The sequence below is a fragment of the Strigops habroptila genome, chromosome 9, assembly GCF_004027225.2.
Source record: "Strigops habroptila isolate Jane chromosome 9, bStrHab1.2.pri, whole genome shotgun sequence".
NCBI classification, from domain to species: domain Eukaryota; kingdom Metazoa; phylum Chordata; class Aves; order Psittaciformes; family Psittacidae; genus Strigops; species Strigops habroptila.
In genome coordinates, this window is record NC_044285.2 from 19776534 (window position 1) to 19795376 (window position 18843).

The 18843-nt window shown below is 60.5% G+C and overlaps 1 protein-coding gene across 3 annotated transcripts; it reads left to right on the plus strand.

Moving 5' to 3' along the window:
- The first annotated feature begins 1448 nt into the window (after positions 1–1448).
- On the plus strand, positions 1449–13882 carry PTPN9 (protein tyrosine phosphatase non-receptor type 9). 3 transcript variants are annotated; one of them, XM_030498010.1, is made up of 13 exons: positions 1449–1853; positions 5934–6077; positions 6861–6950; positions 7023–7147; positions 7828–7933; positions 8499–8609; positions 9261–9589; positions 9970–10063; positions 10168–10240; positions 10609–10687; positions 10935–11085; positions 11182–11389; positions 11985–13882. In XM_030498010.1, exons 1-13 carry the CDS (start codon positions 1821–1823, stop codon positions 12209–12211), a joined length of 1770 nt encoding a protein of 589 aa, XP_030353870.1. In that variant the 5' UTR covers positions 1449–1820; the 3' UTR covers positions 12212–13882. The 3 variants fall into 3 exon arrangements, with proteins under 3 accessions (XP_030353870.1, XP_030353871.1, XP_030353872.1); XM_030498011.1 differs by having other exon boundaries at positions 10171–10240; XM_030498012.1 differs by lacking the exon at positions 1449–1853 and adding an exon at positions 2511–3704.
- The last annotated feature ends 4961 nt before the right edge of the window (positions 13883–18843 follow it).

Consider the following 18843-nt stretch of genomic DNA (forward strand, 5'->3'; position numbering starts at 1 on the left):
CCCCCATCCTCTGGCTGGCAGGAGAGCCCTGGCAGTGCCGGGAGCCCACATCCAGCCTCCTGGCACCGGAGTTTTCCTTCCATTCCGGCAATTAAAGCCGGAGGTGGGCATCTGGATGTCAGCTCTGCGCATCCCTCAGGGCAAGAGAAAGCTGCAGCTCGGGTTACCGCTGCCCTGCAGCAACTGTTCGAGGTCCTGCAGCCTCCGGAATGGAGTGGGCAGGAGAGAGAACCCAGCTGAAGAAGGGGGCTGCCTTCTGCTGCGTGCTCTGATGGATGGAGGGGAGCAAGAGGGAAGCAACTGGAGCTTCCCGCCGGCTCCAGATGATGCCGCATAGTTTCCCTTTTAAAAGCATGAGCTGGGGCTGGAGAAATAAATATTTGCCTTACAATTCCTGTTGGAAACGCAAGGCTGTGTTTGGAGAGAGGGTGTTAAACGGAAGTCACCGGGGCCAACGCCGGTTGTTGCTGTGACTGTTTTATGTGCTGGGTGCGATCCTGCTCCCAGCTGCTCCTTGCCCAGCTCCCAACGGGAACGGCTTCATCAGGGACCGAGCAGGGGTCACCCCCCACCCCGAGGGCTTTAACTGGGTGTGGGGCTGCGGAGCTGAGCGGGCAGCTCAACCTGTGGATGTGGCCCGGGGCTCTGGAGGAGGGACAGGCAGACTGACAGCCACCGAGCCCTCATCCAGCACCTTCTCTCTACCCTTCTCTCCCATTTCTCCAGGTTGAGTGCGAAGGCTCTGGATGTGGGTGCGTTGCCAGCACAGTCTTCCTCGGGTGAACGCATGTCCCCTTATCCTAAGCTTGGTGTTTTGGTGGGGCACAGGATCCCGCCCCTTCCCCGCAGCCCCTCAGGACTCCCCATCCCGGCACCTGTGCCCAGCCGGGAATGCAGTTTCGGGATCATAGAGGAGGGAAGAGTGAGGAAACAGCTGGAAATCCCGGCCGCGGCCCCTCCTGCCCCGGGGGAGCGCTGCGAGCATCCAGCGCTGGCAAGGCAGGACGCTGCTGCCGGGAAGGGCCGGCGGGAGAGGCGAGGCTGCGGGTGTCCCGGGGAGCCGGAGCCCTGGCCCAGGGTCACGCTCACACAGTACAGCGCACATCCAGGACTGAGGAGATTGATGTGGGGCCCGGGGCAGGGCAGAGCGCCGGGGTTTGAGCCGCCGTTCCCCAGCGCCGTCCCCCCCCTCCATCGCACCGCCGGAGGATGGCGGCCGGAGCCGCCCGCCACCATCTTAGCGGCTGCAGCCGACGCTGGGGGTGCCGGGGAACGCGGTGCCCCCCCGGCAGGGCCGGGCCCTGCCGATCGGGGGCAGCCCCATGGCGGAGGTGCCGGCCCCCCGCTCCCCGCCGGGAACGGCTTCCGGGCCCCCGCCTCCTCCCGCCGGGGCCGGGCCGAGGGAGGAGGAGGAGGAGGAGGAAGAGGAGGAGGGGAGGGGGCTGCGGGCGCTTCCTGCCGCCGCCCCCACCGGGGCAGAGCGGAGCGGAACGGGGCGGGAGCTCAGCCCGGCCCGGCCCAGCCGAGCGGCGCTTCCCCGGGGCTCAGCGGAACTTCCCGGGGGGCTGCGGGGACACAGACAGCGCCGTTCGTTTTCGTTATCTCGGGGCTTAGCTCGGATCTTGGGGCACTTTCGGCCGGGACCCCGGGGCGGAGCCGCCCTCGCCCAGCCTGCGGCGGCCGGGAGGGGCCGGTGCCCGCAGCGCCGCCGGTGCCCGCAGCGCCGCCGGTCCCCGGGGATGGGCTCCGCCGGGGCGCCCGCCGCTTAGCCCGGCTTAGCACGGCCCGGCCCGGCCCGGGGCACAGCGGGGCCGCGCAGCATGGCCGCGGAGCTCAGCGCCGAGGAGGAGCAGGTAGGTCCCCGCCGGGCTCGGGCTGCGCCGTTCCCCGGGCCGGGCCGGGCAGGACCCCGTGCGCTGCTCCCGTCTCCGCTTTTTGTTTCTCCCGGGGTGTTTTCTCCCAGCGGGGCGGTTCTCCCTAAGGAAAACCCCATCTACAAATCCCCCCCCCCCCGCTCCGGACATCCCCCCATCCCCGCACCCTCTATTCCCGTACAGCCCCCCCCCCATGTCGCAGAGCTCCCCGCACACGCAAAGGCCTGTTGCAGGGCCCGTGCCGGGTGCTGCAGCGCGGCGCTGGGGTCCCGCACCCCCGGTAACGGGGTGCCCCCGGTGCCGGTGCCTGCCCGCGCGGGGACGGGGGCCCGCCTGGCGCGGGGCTGCGTGTGCACGCGCTTCCCACGCCCCAGGCCGCCCGTGACGTCCCGGCTTCCTCCGCCGGCCTTGCGTCACCGCGGGAGGATGTTGCTCGGCTCGATGGAGCCAAGCAGGGAACATCGGATGGAAACGGCAGCCCCCGGCTTCCCCCCCCTCCTTTGTGTCCCCCGTCCCCCCCCCCATCACCAGGGCTGCCCACCCCCGGGCTCTGCATCCGCAGCCCGAGCCCGCCGCACCGGGATGCGGAGCCTGCCTCGAAGCCGGGCTCTCCCCTCTTGCCCCTTGGGCTGTCGCATTGACCGCCTTGGGGCTGCAGTGCAAAGAGGAAAGGGACCAGATGGTCGCTTTCGGGTTTGGTTGGTTGCTTTTCTCCTTTGAAACATCATTCTTGTCCATAGGGAGGGTTCCCCAAACCCCGCAGGCTGTGCTCGCCAAGAGCTGGATGAGTCCATCCTGCAGCCCATGCTTGGGAAATGCAGGGCTCCCAGGCTTTCTCCTCCACCACACCTCCCTCCTATCAGCGCTGCTCCCAGAGCCAGCCTGCTATCGCCAGGGTAATCGAATCTGCAGGAGTTGGGGGTGTTTGTGCCCCATGTCCCTGTGGGTGCCCTTGATTTGTGTTTATCCTTCATCGCAGAGAGGGCAAAGCTTCCAGCAAACGAGGTTCTGGAAGCCTCTGCTCTGACAGAGGGGATTGGGTTGGTTTGGTTTGTATTGAGAGCCGGTGTCCTGGGTGTTTGGTTTGTGTGGGAATATTGGATGGAGAAGGCGAAGGGATATTTGCAATAAGGGCTCCAGGTTTGGATCATCAGGCTGGGGTGGGGGAAGGCTGCCCTCCATGTCTTGGAAGCCGAAATAGTGTCAGTTTCTTCTCATGGGTAAGTGCTGGCTGGGATGGGCCACCCCCTTCCTGCCACCCTCTCATCCTCCTTGGGATCGTCGGGATTTCCTTCACTTGCTCCACTCTCCAAGCAATAGTGGGGGACAAGGGACTGGAGCGACAGCAAGCCCAGGGTGAATTCACCCCTCTCCTGTCCCTGCCAGCCTTGGGCCATGTCCTGCTCTGTAGGATCGCCGCAGTTCCCAGCCTATCCCAGAGGGACCAAGCGGATGTTCCTCAGGGGGTTTTAGCCCAGCTGCCATGTTACAGGCTTTATTCCTCCGCCAGTGTTGAAGGAGGAGGGTGGGTTTGAAGAGCCCCATGTTCCGTGGCGGTGGCTTTGTCACCACCCTGCCCTGGCGCAGCGGGGCGGCGGATGACGCCAGCGCTCCATAGAGCAGCATTGTTCAAAGCGCCCGGCCGCGGGCCATGTCACCCTGCTCGCACAGACAGGGCTTCCTGCTGCCACCCCGGAGCCATCCCCTGCACTCGGCTCCTCACCTCTCTGAATCCATATGGGATCGGGACACAGACGATGATGGGAGCCGGCGGAGCTGGTATTGATGCTGAGCTCGGTAATGCTCGCCTGCTGTTGAGTGTCGGCACTGGTAAGCTCGGGATGTTGTTTTGTTCCTGGAGAAAGCTGGAATTCATGGCTGCAAAGCCAGTGCTTGTTCTTGAGGAGCTCCTTCCCTGTAAAAAACCTGGCATCCCTCGTGATGGATGCTGGAAATGGGATTGCGTGCAGCGTGGTGGGGTGGATGCTGAGGAAGGAGACACTGAATCATGCATCGCATCCTCTTGACGCTGCCACTGTGCCCCTCGGGGCATCCTTCCCGTCATCTCAGGGTGTCTTTCCCATCTCCAGCTGTGGTGTTGGCTCTGGTGTTGGTCTGAGGGCAGGGAGAATGTGCCTGGCATCCCCGTGGCATGCTGGGGAGGGAGCATCTCTGCTGTTGGTTTGGGCTTGCATCCCCAGCCCAGCTTTCGGGCAGGTGGGGGACTCCCTGGCAAAGCTGGGGGTCCGTTCCCCGTCTTCGCTTATGGATAGGATATATACATATACATACACGTGGATGTGTGTGTTGTGTTAAGGCTGAAGGTGGTTTCTGTATTGCCCCGTTTATTTTCCCGTTCCTCTTCAACAGAGGGGAAATGGTTGGAAATCTGGGCTGTGAAAGAGCTGATCTTGTTTTGGCAAAGCAGAAGCTGCTGGAGATGGAGCCATGAGGATAAAGGTGCCCTGGCACCTCCCAGGAAAAGCTCCTGGCAGGCACTAGCTGGGAGGGGGGTGTTGGACGCTCTGTCTCCTTTGCACCCCACTTTGCCCTCTCCCCTCCAGTCCCTTGTCCCCCAGTACTGCAGAGAAGGGGGGACCGATCCCGTGGCCAAGGGGAGAGCTCAGAGCCGGGCTGCTGAGATGCTCTTTCAGGTGCCTCCTGGCTGATGCTTGCCCAGACACTGACACCAACTTAGGGAGCTCCTGGCTGCGATGTGCCAGGGGTCTGGGCTGTTCTTTAGTGATCCTAAGGATCCTTAGCTGTATCCTTCCCACAGCCGAATGAGCCCGTATCCCTTTGGAACCCGCCTGTTCCGATGCCGGGAATGAGGCCCCTTGGATGAGCCGGGCTCCTTTGGCTCATGCCATGAGAAGGGCTCGCTGCCCCCACCAGCCTCGCGCCACCGATAAACCCCGGCCCTCGGCTTCCTCCGGTCGGAAGTCATTAATGCCGAGAGCTTTTCTGGCTCAATAGCTCCAGTAACTCCGTGCCTGACATCCAACACCGCCGCCTGCCTGCGCTCCCTGCGCCCGGAGCCAGCCTTCAGCACTCGCTGTCCCTCCTCCTCCTCCTCTTGTGCCTATCATGGCATCTTCTGCTCTTGCGAGGATGGAAACCCCCTGCTTTGGGGGTGCTGGGTGGGAGCGGGGTGTTCCAGGGACTCCCTCCATCCTGCCTGCATCCTTTGAGTGGTGCGTGGTTCCCCTCGGGGCTCCTGTTCGGCCCAAATACGCAGCACGAAGCAAAGCTGCTTCCATTAGCACATGAGGTTCAGAAACCCCGAGCCCACCTTGCAAACAGCTTGTCAAAATCCTACATTTTGGGGTTATTTTGCTGGTGTTCAGGGCTGGAAGCCTGCTGGGAGGTTGAGTTTCGTTTTATGACTTTGCTCCATCAGTGCTGGGGTTGGAAAAGTTTCTGTCTTGGTTTCTCCTGATTTTGGGTGCTTTGGGAGGGGACTGTGCTCGTGTGGGATGGCCCCAGTGTGTTAGGGGCTGTGGGGAGCAGTGGGAGCATCCTGGGACCCTCCTGCAATGAACCCTTCTCATCTGGTCTCCTATGGCCATGTGAAACTGGCCTTACTGGGTGAGCTGGTCTGTGTCCTGAGCATGTTGAAGCGTGAGCCCTCGTTACCCGTGTTCACAGGGCCACGTTTGCTGCTCCACAGCGGAGCTGCAGCCCCAGGAGGCCACTGTTGGCTGATGGATTCCCTCTGTGCCGGGGCTGCTGCATCTGAACAGGAGTTTGCTGCCTGTAAAACCCTCCTTTCACTCCCCTTCTCCCTTCCACGAGTCTCCCCCAACCCCAAGCCTGTATTCCCAATGCCAGCACCCTACCACTGGCTCCCTTCCCCACGCTGGCATTGCCCCTTCTCCATCCTCCTTTCCCAGTACCTGCTATAGAGCTCTCAGCTTCACCGTGAGGAGCTGCTGGGTTTGCTGAGCTGTGCTCAGCCCCTGCCTGTGCACCAAGGACCATGTAGCTCCCCACCATGCCCAGGGATGCTCCTGGGGCACTGCTCCCCATCCCACTGCACACCCCTCGTATCTCCTGCAGGCGACCAAGCAGTTCCTGGAGGAGATCAACAAGTGGACGGGCCAGTACAATGTGTCCCCGCTCTCCTGGAATGTGGCCGTCAAGTTCCTCATGGCCCGCAAGTTCGACGTCCTGCGGGCCATCGAGCTCTTCCACTCCTACCGGGTAAGCGAGGAGGGCTTCAGCTCTGCGGGAGATCTCTGGTCCCAGGGATGACCCTCCCCTTACGGTCACAGCCTGGTTTGGGTTGAAGGGAGCTTAAAGCTCACCCAGTTCCAACCCCCTGCCACGGGCAGGGACACCTTCCACTAGAGCAGGTTGCTCCAAGCCCCTGTGTCCAACCTGGCCTTGAACACTGCCAGGGATGGGGCAGCCACAGCTTCTCTGGGCACCCTGTGCCAGCGCCTCAGCACCCTCACAGGGAAGAGCTTCTGCCTAAGATCTAACCTGAACTTCCCCTGTTTCAGTTTGAACCCATCACCCCTTGTCCTGTCACTCCAGACCCTGATGCAGAGTCCCTCTCCAGCATCCTTGTAGCCCCCTTCAGACACTGGAAGCTGCTCTGAGGTCTCCACACAGCTTCTCTTCTCCAGGCTGAACAGCCTCAATTTCCTCAGCCTGTCACCCAATTTTCTCAGGCTGTTTTTGTCTTCCTCCCACTCCCTTATGAGTTTTGTCTGGCTGGAAAAATCCTTTTTCAGCCATGGTGAGTCACTGTGGAGATCTTGGTGACCCCAGTCCCCTCCGCCGAGAGCAGCGTGTGTGATGACGCAGAGCATCTCCCCGTAGATAAAGGATATATACGCACCTGATACCTTTCCAATCCTGGTTTTGCAAAGCTGCTTCTCCCCTTGCTCCAAAACGGGGCCGTGGAGCAGAGGTTCCCCTCGGGGGGCTGGGTGCCCCATGGGGATGCGGTGGTGGGTCACACCAGCTCCCTGCCCGCAGGAGACGCGGCTGAAGGAGGGCATCGTGAAGCTGAAGCCGCACGAGGAGCCGCTGCGCTCGGAGCTGCTCAGTGGCAAGTTCACCATCCTGGTAGGTTGGGGTCCCCCCCTCCCCGAGTTATCCTCCAGTGGCAGGGGGGGTCCGACACTGTTTCCTCTCCAGAGCGTGCGGGACCCCTCAGGAGCCTCCATCGCCCTCTTCACGGCCAAGCTGCACCACCCCAGCAAGAGCGTGCAGCATGTGGTGCTCCAGGCGCTCTTCTACCTGCTGGACCGAGCGGTGGAGAGGTGAGCCTGTGTCTTACACATCCCGGGGGTGAGGGGAGATGCTGCTGCTTGCTGAGGGCTTGGTGAACCCTCTCCAAAAGGCTTGGCTGGGAAAAGATGTGCCACCTCTCCCATGAATGTGAATTCCTGAGGCCATGTGCCTCTGCGTGTCCCATCTATATTAGGGGAGGGAACGGGTCACAGCATCCTGTGCCTTCCCCTGGGTTGAACTCAAGCCAGGCATCCCCATGGGGGTGTTCAGCAGGGGAACAAAGCCCCCCGAGCCCTGAAGCAAGCTCTTTGCAGCCTTTCCCTGCCCACGTCCAGGTTTCAGTTTTGCAAAGCCCCTGGTTCCTGCAGGCTTTGGCTGGGGAGCAGCAGCCCCGCCACCGGTAATGTGAGCCCTGCCAAAAATACAATGCCAGGATGTCCCATTTATCCTGCTGGGCTCTTTCTGTTTTTGAACGTACCCATCATGGTGATGTAGCTGAGACAGGCTCAGGGCACAAGCCAGGCTTAAATAAGGGTTCCAGGAAGAGGTGGTGGAGCAGCTGGGAAATGCCGAAGTGAACGCTGGGTCCTGGAAGCACAGAAGGGGATTTTTTTGGGATCAGCAAGTAGAGGATAGGGTTAGAACTGCTCATGCGGGAGCCGAGCAGTTGAATGTGATGGGGCTGACTTTGCTCTTTGCCCTCTCTCAGCTTCGAAACGCAGAGGAACGGGCTGGTGTTCATCTATGACATGGCAGGCTCGCAGTACACCAACTTCGAGCTGGACCTCAGCAAGAAGATCCTCAACCTGCTCAAGGTAACGGTGGGGGTTGACCTGGGGATGGCTTCCCCACCGAGTACATGAAGTCCTGTGGGTTTGGTGTGGGTTTCCACCCCGGAGCATGCTGACCACGTCCTGGCTGAGGAGTACCAGCTCCATAGGGGCTCAGGAAGGCGCTGGGAGCTGGACCCAGCTGGGCTGTGGTGTCCTGTGGCTGGAAGGGCTCGGCTGTCCCGGCTGGAATTCCTCTCGCAGCTGCTGGCAGCTCTGTTGGGAAAACAGATGCAAATTATTCTCCAATCGTGCTGGCATTTGGTGCCTCCTCCCTTCGCTGGAAGGAAGAAATAACAGCAAACACTGGCTGGGGTGTGTGCTCTGTGCAAACCCCAGCTCCCCCGCAGAGCCAAACCCTCTGCCTGCCTCATTCCACGGAAATCATTTGATTTCCTATGGGAAAAAGGCACGCTTCAGATGTGTTAATTGCCACTTCGGGTCCCTTTGGTCACCGCCTCTGCTGGGACGTGTCCCCGCACGCTGGCAGAGCATGGAGAGGGGCTGGTTCCCGCCCTGTGGCATGGCTCTGACCCCCTCCTGCCCGCAGGGAGCCTTCCCGGCCCGGCTCAAGAAGGTTTTCATCGTGGGAGCGCCCATGTGGTTCCGTGTGCCCTACTCCATCATCAGCCTGCTGCTCAAGGAGAAGCTGCGGGAGCGGGTGAGCGCGGGGAGCCTCGGCGGGGAGGGCTGGGGCTGGTTTCCTTTTGGGACAGGATGGTGTAAGCAGCTTGTGCCCCTCGGCCCCATCCGCTGAGCCCAAATCCATGGGAAACAGAGACTTCCTCAGCCTCCTCCATAGGAGTCAACCTGCTTTGGTGTTTTCAGCAAGTAGCTTGCACTGCTTTGGAAATAGCTTTTGGTTTCTTCCTCTGGGGGGAGGCTGCCAGCAGCAGCAAGTGGAGGCAATGGTAAAGGATTAAAGGGAAAGGAAGCCTCTACTGAGCACGCAGGAGAAAAGGGAACCTTCAATACCTGTGCTCAGGCCTTACCTGGCAAAGCCAAACCCACCTAAACCAGCATCCTCATCATCATCAGTGCTGGTAGAGCCCGTCTCCAGCCTGATGTCTCCCTGGGCTGGATTTTGTCCCTCTGCTTTCGGTAGGAGCTCAGAAACATGGAGCTGGGTGTTGGTGTAGACTCCAGCCCTGGGACCATGAGGACCCACTGGGCAAGAAGGGGGAAGCCCCCGATGCTGTTTGGGAAAACTCCATGGGGACCACTCCAGACTGTTGTCATCAATGTCTTGATCCCCAGCAAACCTTCTCCATCCTTCTTGCAGTCACCCCATCCCTTCCTCCTCCTCCTGCAGGTGCAGATGGTGAAGATGTCGGAGCTGAAGGAGCACCTGCCCCGGGAATGTCTCCCCGAGTACCTCGGGGGGTCCCTCAAACTGGACCCTCTGAGCTGGAACTGCCGGTTCCTGCCGCAGCAGAACGGGCACCCCGACCCCTTGGACGAGCTCATCCTGGTGCCGCTGGCGGCCCCCAAAGACAACGGCTCCGTCCACGTCCCCGGGCCCAAGTCCGTCACGCTGCAGGAGCTGCTGGATCACGTCAGCCACAAGCAGAAACGCGGCATCTATGAAGAGTACGAAGACATTCGGCGCAGGAGCCCGGCGGGCACCTTCGTCTGCTCTTTGTGAGTTGGGGGCAAGGAGAACGCTGTGGGTACAGCGAGGGGGGACCCCTCTCTTGCTCCAAAAACACTGGGACCCTCTCCCTGTGCTTCTGGTGCTCGGGGGTGGCCCAGCTGCCCCCTTGGGGTGCAGTGCTCTGTGTTAGCCATGGAGGGCCCCAGCCTAACGATGCTGCCCCCTTTGCAGCTCCTGAAGTGCTGGGGGGGGACAGCAGGGACAAGGACCTGGCTGGGACTCTGCTTCCCGAGGCTTTGGCCAGCTGATGGCAGCAGAGCCCAGGCTACAGGCGCTGAAGGCTTGAGCAGAGGGAGAGATGCTGCCTTTCCCTTCACTGCCCAGAAAGCATCCCTGCTTCCCTCTCCTCCTCTCCCCTGCCTCCCAGGGCACCCTACAACCAGGAGAAGAACCGGTACGGGGACGTGCCCTGCCTGGACCAAACCCGTGTCAAGCTGGCGAAGCCGTACAGCCGCCCAGAGGTGAGCCAGTAGGGATGGGAATTTGGGATCCCCCCATCCTGGCTGTCCCCCCATCGCAGCCATGGGGCTCCAGAGGGCTCATGCTGTGCGTGCTTTTGTCCCTGCAGCTGACTGACTACATCAATGCAAGCTTCATGGATGGCTACAAGCAGAGGAACGCTTACATTGGGACTCAGGGTACGGCCCGAGCCACCAAGGGGTCATTTTGCTCCTGATGCATGAGTGGGCTTCACCTCCCTGCCCAGCCACAGTGGGGGATATCCCGGGAGCAGGGCACCCCTCTCTGGGTGGATTTGCCCCTCTCTTGGTCCTATCTGTCCAGGGATGAAGCAGTAGGGAGCAGAGAGGGGGGGATCAGGGCTGAGCTGTAGGGATTGAGTGCTCGGGCTGGGGGCAGTCGGTGGCAGCTCCAGGCAGGGCTGGTGGATCCACACTGGGGTTGGTCCCCATGGGAAGGGGCTCTGATCCCAGGTGAGGGGCTGCTGGGCAAAGGGGCTTGCCCAGATCCATGGGGATTTGGGCTGATGTGTGTGCTGTCCCTGCAGGGCCTCTGGAAAACACCTACGGTGACTTCTGGCGCATGGTATGGGAGCAAAACGTCCTGGTGATCGTGATGACGACCCGGTGAGTGCTCGTGGGGGGCACAGCTCGGTGTTCTTGGCAAAAGGAGCATTTTTGGTGTTGGATAGGCAGCGCTGCCCTCCCTGCAGTGACCCTGCAGCCGCGGTGCCAGCCAGAGCCCCGCAGGGTGAGGGCATCACGTCAGGAATAGGCCATTTGATCCACGTGGAGCCCAAAGGCGGGTGGCATGGGATATGTCCCTAAGCAAGGCGAGGAGGACGTCACCAGCTTGTCCTTGTGCTGCTCCCAGGCTGGAGGAGGGAGGCAGGAGGAAGTGCGGGCAGTACTGGCCCCTGGAGAAGGACACAAAGGTGTGCTTTGGGGCGCTGACCATCACCAACCTGGGCGTGGAGAACCTCAACCACTACAAGAAAACCATCCTGGAGATCCACAGCTCGGAGGTGCGTGGCTGCAGCAGCCTGGCAGGGGATGGCATGGGGGCACCGGGGGTCCTCCATGGCCAGGGGAGAGGGTCTAACCCCGCTGCTTGCCCCCAGACCAGGGAGCGGCGGCTCGTGTCTCACTTCCAGTACCTGAGCTGGCCGGATTACGGCGTCCCCTCCTCTGCAGCCACCCTCATTGACTTCCTGGGGGCTGTGAAGCAGCAGCAGCGGGTGGCGGTCAGCGCCCTGGGACCTCGCTTCAAGGGTCACCCGGGGGGACCCCCAGTCGTGGTGCACTGCAGTGCTGGCATCGGCAGGACAGGTAACGGGGTGACCCCACAGTGGGGATGAGGATTTGGTGGCCCCAGGAGAATCACACAATCCCAGCCTGGTTTGGGTGGAAGGGACTTTAAAGCTCACCCAGTTCCAACCCCCTGCCACGGGCAGGGACACCTTCCACTAGAGCAGGTTGCTCCAAGCCCCTGTGTCCAACCTGGCCTTGAACACTGCCAGGAATGGGGCAGCCACAGCTTCTCTGGGAAAAGTCTGTGCCAGCGCCTCAGCACCCTCACAGGGAAGAGCTTCTGCCTCAGAGCTCATCTCAGTCTCCCCTCTGGCAGGTTAAAGCCATTCCCCTTGTCCTGTCCCTACAGGCCCTTGTCCAAAGCCCCTCTCCAGGTTTCCTGTAGCCCCTTTAGGCCCTGGAGCTGCTCTAAGGTCTCCCCTTAAGGAGCCTTCTCTTCTCCAGGCTGAAGCAGCCCAGCATTCTTGGGCACTAGTTGCTGACTTCTGATGCCCATGGTATCACACAGGAAGCTGGGGGGGTTTGCTGAGGACCACCACTGCCCCTCTCTGGTTCTCCCAGGAGGCCGCGATGGCTCTTTGGTGCCTGACACTGTCCCCGTTGCTGTCCCCAGGTACGTTCTGCGCGCTGGACATCTGCCTGTCGCAGCTGCAGGACGTGGGCACGCTCAACATCTACCAGACGGTGCTGCGCATGCGGACCCAGCGCGCCTTCAGCATCCAGACCCCCGAGCAGTATTACTTCTGTTACACCGCCGTCCTCGAGCACGCCCAGCGCGAGGGCCTCCTGCTCGCCAACCGCAGCTGGGCCGCCCCGGACAAGAGCTCGCCGGGACACTGAGACCCGCAGGACCCCCCTCCCCGTCCTCCCGGGGCTGCCGGAGCCGCCTCTGCGCCCACCGGGACCCAGCAGTGTGCAGGCAGCTGCCCCGCCAGCAGCAGGCACTGCCCATCCGCGACCATCAGCACTGCTGTCAAACTGTGCCTTATCGAACCAAACGGTGGCTGTCGCTCACCGGGGGCAGAGGACGGCGCGGGAAGAGGCTCTCGCTCCTCCCCACGGTGTTTCTGTTGGGTGGTTGGTTGGTTGGTTGCGTGGGGAGGTGGTTTTTCTTCTCTTCGAGTTGTGTTCTTTTATTTTATTTTTTTTTTTTTTGGTGGGACCATCTAAAATGTATCTAAGAGGGGCTTTGTAAAGCCCTAGGAAATGTATTTCCAGTCCTGCCCCTGCATGGGGCTTAGGAAGAGGCGCCTACTTCAGTCTTACCTGCCACTACGTCTGTGTGTCTGTATGTATGTGTGTATATAATATATCCACGCTGTGCCTGACCCCGGCTATTATATAGATACATATATACAAGCACCCGTCCTCGCAGCTCCCGTGGGGCCCTCCTGTCCTGCCCTCTCACTGCTGTGATCCCTGGAGCGGTGAGTTTGGGCCTGGCTCTGTCTTGTCTTCCTTTTGTTTCCCCCTTTCCTGCCTTCCCTGCTCCCCACAGGCAGCGCTGGGACCCGGTACCCCACGGGGATGCTCGGCAGCATCCCCCTCTTCCCTTGTCTCATCTTCCCCATCCTCATCTCCCACTGGGAGACGGCAGCTCTGCTCCTGGGAGGAGGATCTGGAGGACATTGGCTGTGGGTTGGCTCCCCAGCGTCCCCTGCCCCTTGGGGCGTCACTAGGTACGAGGTGATGGGGACAGACAGAGGGACGGATGGGGTCCGACCGGCTCTCCGGGTTGCCGGCAGTGGGAACCCAGCCCTGTGGTGAGTCACGGGCTGGAAAAGCGCTGAGCACAAAGAGCCTGAGCCCTAGAGAGGTGACAGCCGAGGGCCGGGGAGCTGGGGCTGCAGCGCCTGCACCTCGGGACTTTATACTGTAATAAGCTCTTTGAATGTGTATATTCTTATTTTTTTATAATCTGGGGGGGGGGGGGGGTCGGGGTTTTTGGTTGGTTGGTTTTTGTTGGGGGTTTATTTTTTTTGTATTTAACATTAACTTGATCCAAGCCAGAGCCAGAAGTTATTTGTAAATGTTCCTATTTTGCTCTCGTTCAGAGAAACATTTTTGTTGTTGTTACTTTTTGGGGTTTGTTTTGATTTGATTTGTATCGACCTATAAATATACTACCAGTGACCAGGCCTCTCGGCTCTCGTGGTGGAGTCAGTCCGGCGCAGGAGAGGAGAGGGAAGGGAGTTAAGGGCTTTGTGGTCCCCAAAATCAAGCTGGCCCCATCCCTGGGGACGCAGCCACATAGCAGTTTGGGGGGCACAGGGCTGTGCCGAGGGATGTGCATGGGGCTGGAGGGCTCAGGCCCTGGTCCTGGATGAGGCCCTGTGGGAGATAACCAGGCTGCAGGCAGCATCCCTGGGCAGGCAGGATAAGGGCAGGAGGGAAGGGACAAGCCCCCCTCCGTGTTCCTGCCTCTTTTCTCATGCCCCAGAGCATCATCTCCTTCAAGCCTCCTTCAAGCTCCTGGCTTTTTGGAGCTGCCTCTTTGTGTAGTCCCGTTCTGCACCCGTCACTTTTCTCCCACATATTTTACTAACAATTCCATAGAAAGTGCCACCCTGATGAGCCATCCAGGACACCAAACCTCTGCCCACAAGGAAAACCCGAGGCCTGGCTGGAAAAGAAATGCCCTGGATAGAGAGGCTGAGTGAGCAGGGCCACTGGCCATGGGATATGCGGAGGTCACGAGGGGCAGCAGTTTTGGGGTGACTGGGTTTGTCTCCAAGGCAAATGCTGTCAAAAAGGATGGGCAGCTGCTGATTTGGGCGAGGTTGTGACGCTACAGGTATCACTCAAGGGATGGAAGCGACGATTAAAGGAATGGAGGTGTTGGGCACTCCTGGTGTTATTTCTTCAGCTACTGCCATGCTCTGGGCAGCATCCGTTGTCTTCCTGCTTTTGGGAACACTCAAATGATGCCAGCAGCATTTGGCTGCTGGATTTGGGGTGAGGGCACAATACCCCATGGCATGGCTGGAGGGGAGCGTGGCTGGGCTGCCCATGGGCTCCTGGGCTGCCAGCCAGGCCCAGCGCCCTCGGGTGCGAGCGGTGCCAGTCCCGGAGCAGCAGCCACAGCCTGAGGCTTCAGGGTGAGGGAAGAAAGAAGGTGGCTGGTGCAAATGCAGCCCTGGAGGCAGCAGGAGAGGAGGTGTCCCCAAGCAGAGCACCCCCAGCGAGGCTCCGGGGTAGGGGGAAGAGCAGCATCTGTGTTTGCTCAGCTGGAGCCTGAAGAAGCCAACGAGGGCTTTCTGGAGCTGGGAGAAGGGGAAGCCTGCATGCTGTGGCAGGCTTGGCCGTGCCAAACCGGGGCCAACACACGGGTGGGACGGCTGGAAAAGGACCGGGGGCAGCAGGGTGTCTATCTTGGAGGGGTGCGTGCCCCAGCGCTGTGGCTGGGTGGGATGTGAGCACCCCTGGTGCTGTGCACGTCCTGCCCATGGAGCTGTTTTGCTTCAGCTGGGGTGTCTCGTTCTTCTAGGTACCATCTTCTTCCCATTGGGCTCCTCAAGCAGCATCAGCCTGACCTGCAGAGCAGCTCCTCTGGCTTGGGCTGGCCTGGAGTTTCCTTCCCAGTGCCTGTTGCAGGGCGGCTCCAGCATCCGAGGGAGCTCCTCATCCCCAGAAGGAAGGATCCTGGGACCCTCACTCCCTGCTGCCAAACATGTTCTGCACCCAGCTGGGCTTTCCTGCTGGCACACGTGCAAGAAGTCCAGAGAAGGGCACCGGAGCTGGTGCAGGGCCTGGAGCACAAGTGTGATGAGGAATGGCTGAGGGACCTGGGGGGGTTTAGTCTGCAGAAGAGAAGGCTCAGGGGGGACCTTATCGCTCTCTACAACTGCCTGACAGGAGGATGGAGCCAGGAGGGGGCTGGTCTCTGCTCCCAAGGAACAAGGGATGGGACAAGAGGAAACAGCCTCAAGCTGCCCCAGGGCAGGTTTAGATGGAGCTGAGGAACAATTCCTTCCCCAGAGGGTGCTCAGGCATTGGAAAAGGCTGCCCAGGGCAGGGCTGGAGTCACCGTCCCTGCAAGTGTTCACACACCGTGTAGCCGAGGCCTCAGTGCAATGGGTTAGTGGTGGCCTTGGCAGTGCTGGGGCACGGTTGGACTTCATGAGCTTAAAGGTCTTTTCCAACCTGGCTGATTCCATGATTCAGGAAGGGGGTGTTTGTGGCTTGTTTTCAAGCCTGTGCTGTGAGCAGTGGCTCTCGCTGGGGCTTTCAGCAAGGCGCTGGGTCCACAGCCCAAAGCTTTAAGTGGTGCCACGTGTCCCACATGTGCTCCTGGGCCCTTCCCAGGCTGTGGAATCCCACTCAAACCCCCAGTGGGCAAGGGTAAGGGCAGTTGTGCCTTTTAGCTGAATTCTGTGAGATGTGGGCATGGAGAACCGGAACATTTCCAAGAGACCCATGTCCTGGCTGCCCGTCAGCATCATGCTAGAACACCAGGCAGCGTGGTGAAGGAGGGGGTTTAATCAAGAGGCGCTTCAAGTTCATGTTAATATATATTTAATTTAAGCTTAATTTTTCTTTTTTGCCTTTTAAAATGTTTCCCTTTTCGACTCTTCTTGTGATACGAGCAGCAGTTGCTGGGGCTGGACTTTAAACAGGAGGCTTGGAGGGTTTTTAACTGGCCCAGAGGCCTTCAACGGGCAAACGACAGCAGAGATGGGGCAGAGGATTCCTTCAGCTGCCTGTGGGCAGCGCAGCGGGATGGGAAAACACTGGCTCTGAATGGGAATTGCTGGAATACGCTGTCATAGACCTCAGCAGCTCCCTACGAGGAGGGACAAGATCCCATCTGTGCCGGAGGTGGCGGAAAGGGTTGTAAGCATTTTCCATGGGAAAACAACACAAACACTCTCCCCTCTCCCCCCATGACTATTTCCAAGGCTGTGTTTCTTGTTAAATCTGGTGTTTTCAGTTCTCTTGCACAACACGAGGGGTTGTTCCATCCCCTCCTCCTTCCTGTGCCAGCAGGTCCTGCTCAGCAGCAGGATTTCTGTGGAAACGGCTGCTTCATGCAGAGAGCCAAGTGTTACTGGGAATAAAGCTTTGAGCTGCTTGGAGAGGGGTGGGGGGAGGTTTGCCTTGCCCTGCCGGCAGCATCGCCCCTTCCCTGGAGCACCCCCGGGGCGGGGATCAAACAAAAAGTAACAGTGGGGATGCCCTAAACCTCAACAAGCCCCAACATGAAACACAAAGAGGCTGCAGATGGGATTTAAAAGGGAGATTCCAAAGTGGCAATGCCATCCCTGTGCCCACCTGTTTCACTGGGCTTCCGGGGTTTCTTGGCTGGATGTGCGCTGCCTTGCTAATGCCCATTACTCCAGTGCTTGTACGTGGCCCTGGGAGTGTGGAAGCAGCCTGGCTCTGGAGCGTTTCATTTCTCAGCCCCACTCACCACCAGCTTCCCAGGCTCAGGCTCGCTCCGTGGTGGCACAGCAGCCCCTGCAGGGTCTAACACCTCCAGCCACAGACCTTCCAGCAGCTAAACTGAGCTGCAGCTCCTGAAGAGGTGGGTGAGATCCTCCTGTGCTGTGCCGGCGTGTCCTGGCCTCCAGCAGCTCCGTGCTCTCAGCTTGAGCCGAGGAAGGGGAAAGCAACTGGGAAATAAAAAGACAAGAGATGTTTAGACCTTGTGTGAGTAAAGATGCTTGAAATAGGTATTTTAGTAGAGATGTGGAGTGTGTGTAGTTTTATTTCCCCCCTCTGGAGTGTGACCAGGCTCCTCCAGGCAGGCAGGGACGCTGGTGCCTGTGCAACTACCTCCACAACTCCGTAAATGCTGTGAGGAAAAAAATAGTAATAATGGAATGGTAATAATAGAATCCCAGCCTGCTTTGGGTTGAAGGGAGCTTAAAGCTCATCCAGTTCCAACCCCCTGCCACGGGCAGGGACACCTTCCACTAGAGCAGGTTGCTCCAAGCCCCTGTGTCCAACCTGGCCTTGAACACTGCCAGGGATGGGGCAGCCACAGCTTCTCTGGGCACCCTGTGCCAGCGCCTCAGCACCCTCACAGGGAAGAGCTTCTGCCTAAGAGCTCATCTCAGTCTCCCCTCTGGCAGGTTAAAGCCATTCCCCTTGTCCTGTCCCTACAGGCCCTGATGAAGAGTCCCTCTCCAGCATCCTTGTAGGCCCCTTCAGACACTGGAAGCCGCTCTGAGGTCTCCGCACAGCTTCTCTTCTCCAGGCTGAACAGCCCCAATGTTCTCAGCCTGTCTCCATACGGGAGGTGCTCCAGCCCCTGACTTGCTTCAACAGCTCCATGTCCTTATGTTGGGGACACCAGCACTGCACACAGTGCTGCAGGGGGGTGTCCCCAGAGCGCAGCAGAGGGGCAGGATCCCCTCCCTGACCTGCTGCTCATGCTCTGGGGGTGCAGCCCAGCACACGGGGGGGTTCTGGGCTCAAGCACACACTGAAGCTGGGTCATGGGGAGCTTCTCCTCACCCAACACCCCAAGTCCTTCTCCTCAGGCTGCTCTGAACCACTTCTCCATCCAGCCTGATTGCCCCGACCCAAGCACTTGGCCTGGTTGAACTCCATGAGGTTAATAATAATAATAAACAATCATAAATACATTAAAAGACCAACCCACGCTGCTCCCAACCCCCCCTCCCCCCTTCCATGAGGCCTCTCCCTCCGCCGCCCCAGCCCCGATGGGCGGTACGGCCGTGACGCTCGGTACGGCGGCGGGGTGGGGGGTGTGTGGGCCGGGATTTCCCCCCCGTTCTCCCTTCACTTCCATTGAGTTCAACGTTAATGGCCGGGACAAGCCGCTCGAACTCGCCCGGTCAATCACGGCGGCGGGAACGAGCCGCTGAGGTAACGCGCGCTCCAACGGACACCGCGCGGGGGGGGGGTGGGTGGGGGCGGTGTCCGCATAGGCCACGCCCCCTCGCTCCTATTGGCTGCGGGGCGTTGCGCGGGCCTCGCTCCCCCTCCCCTTTCTCCCCGGTGCGTGCGTGCGTGTTGCCCCCCCCCACGTGCAAGCAGCCCGGACCACAGGGGGCGCTGCCATCCCGGAAGTGGATGGGTCGGGGGGGGGACAAAAGGCAGCGCCGCCTCGGTCGCCTTTGCCGGGAGCCACCGCGAAGCCCCCCCTCCTCCGCTTCCCTCCCCTCCCGCCTCCCGAACGGCGGCGGGAGGGGAGGGAAGCGGAGGAGGGGGGGGCTTGGCGGCGAGCACGTGCGCGCGCTCCGTGAGAGCGGGAGGGGGGGGGAACCGGTTTCCGCGCGCGCCGATGTAAACATTCCACAAAAGAGGGGGCGTGGCCTCGCCGTTGGGGGGCGTGGCCTCGTCCCGCCGCGTGGGCGGGCTCCCCCCCGCCGTGACGCTCGCCGAAGGCCGGTCGCCGATTGGTTAGCGCTTTCGTCCCGTAGCCAATAGGACAGCGGAGGAGGCGGGACTAAGGGAAGGGGCGGGGCGCGCTGCTTATACGGACATTTTTCTTCGGCGGTCGC

Excerpts from the sequence above, each read along its gene's own strand:
- PTPN9 (XM_030498010.1), top strand. The coding sequence starts at position 1,821 with ATGGCCGCGGAGCTCAGCGCCGAGGAGGAGCAG. Across the intron at positions 7,148-7,827 it reads CTGGACCGAGCGGTGGAGAG|CTTCGAAACGCAGAGGAACG; the intron begins GTGAGCCTGTGT and ends GCCCTCTCTCAG. Across the intron at positions 10,064-10,167 it reads AGCCGTACAGCCGCCCAGAG|CAGCTGACTGACTACATCAA; the intron begins GTGAGCCAGTAG and ends CTTTTGTCCCTG.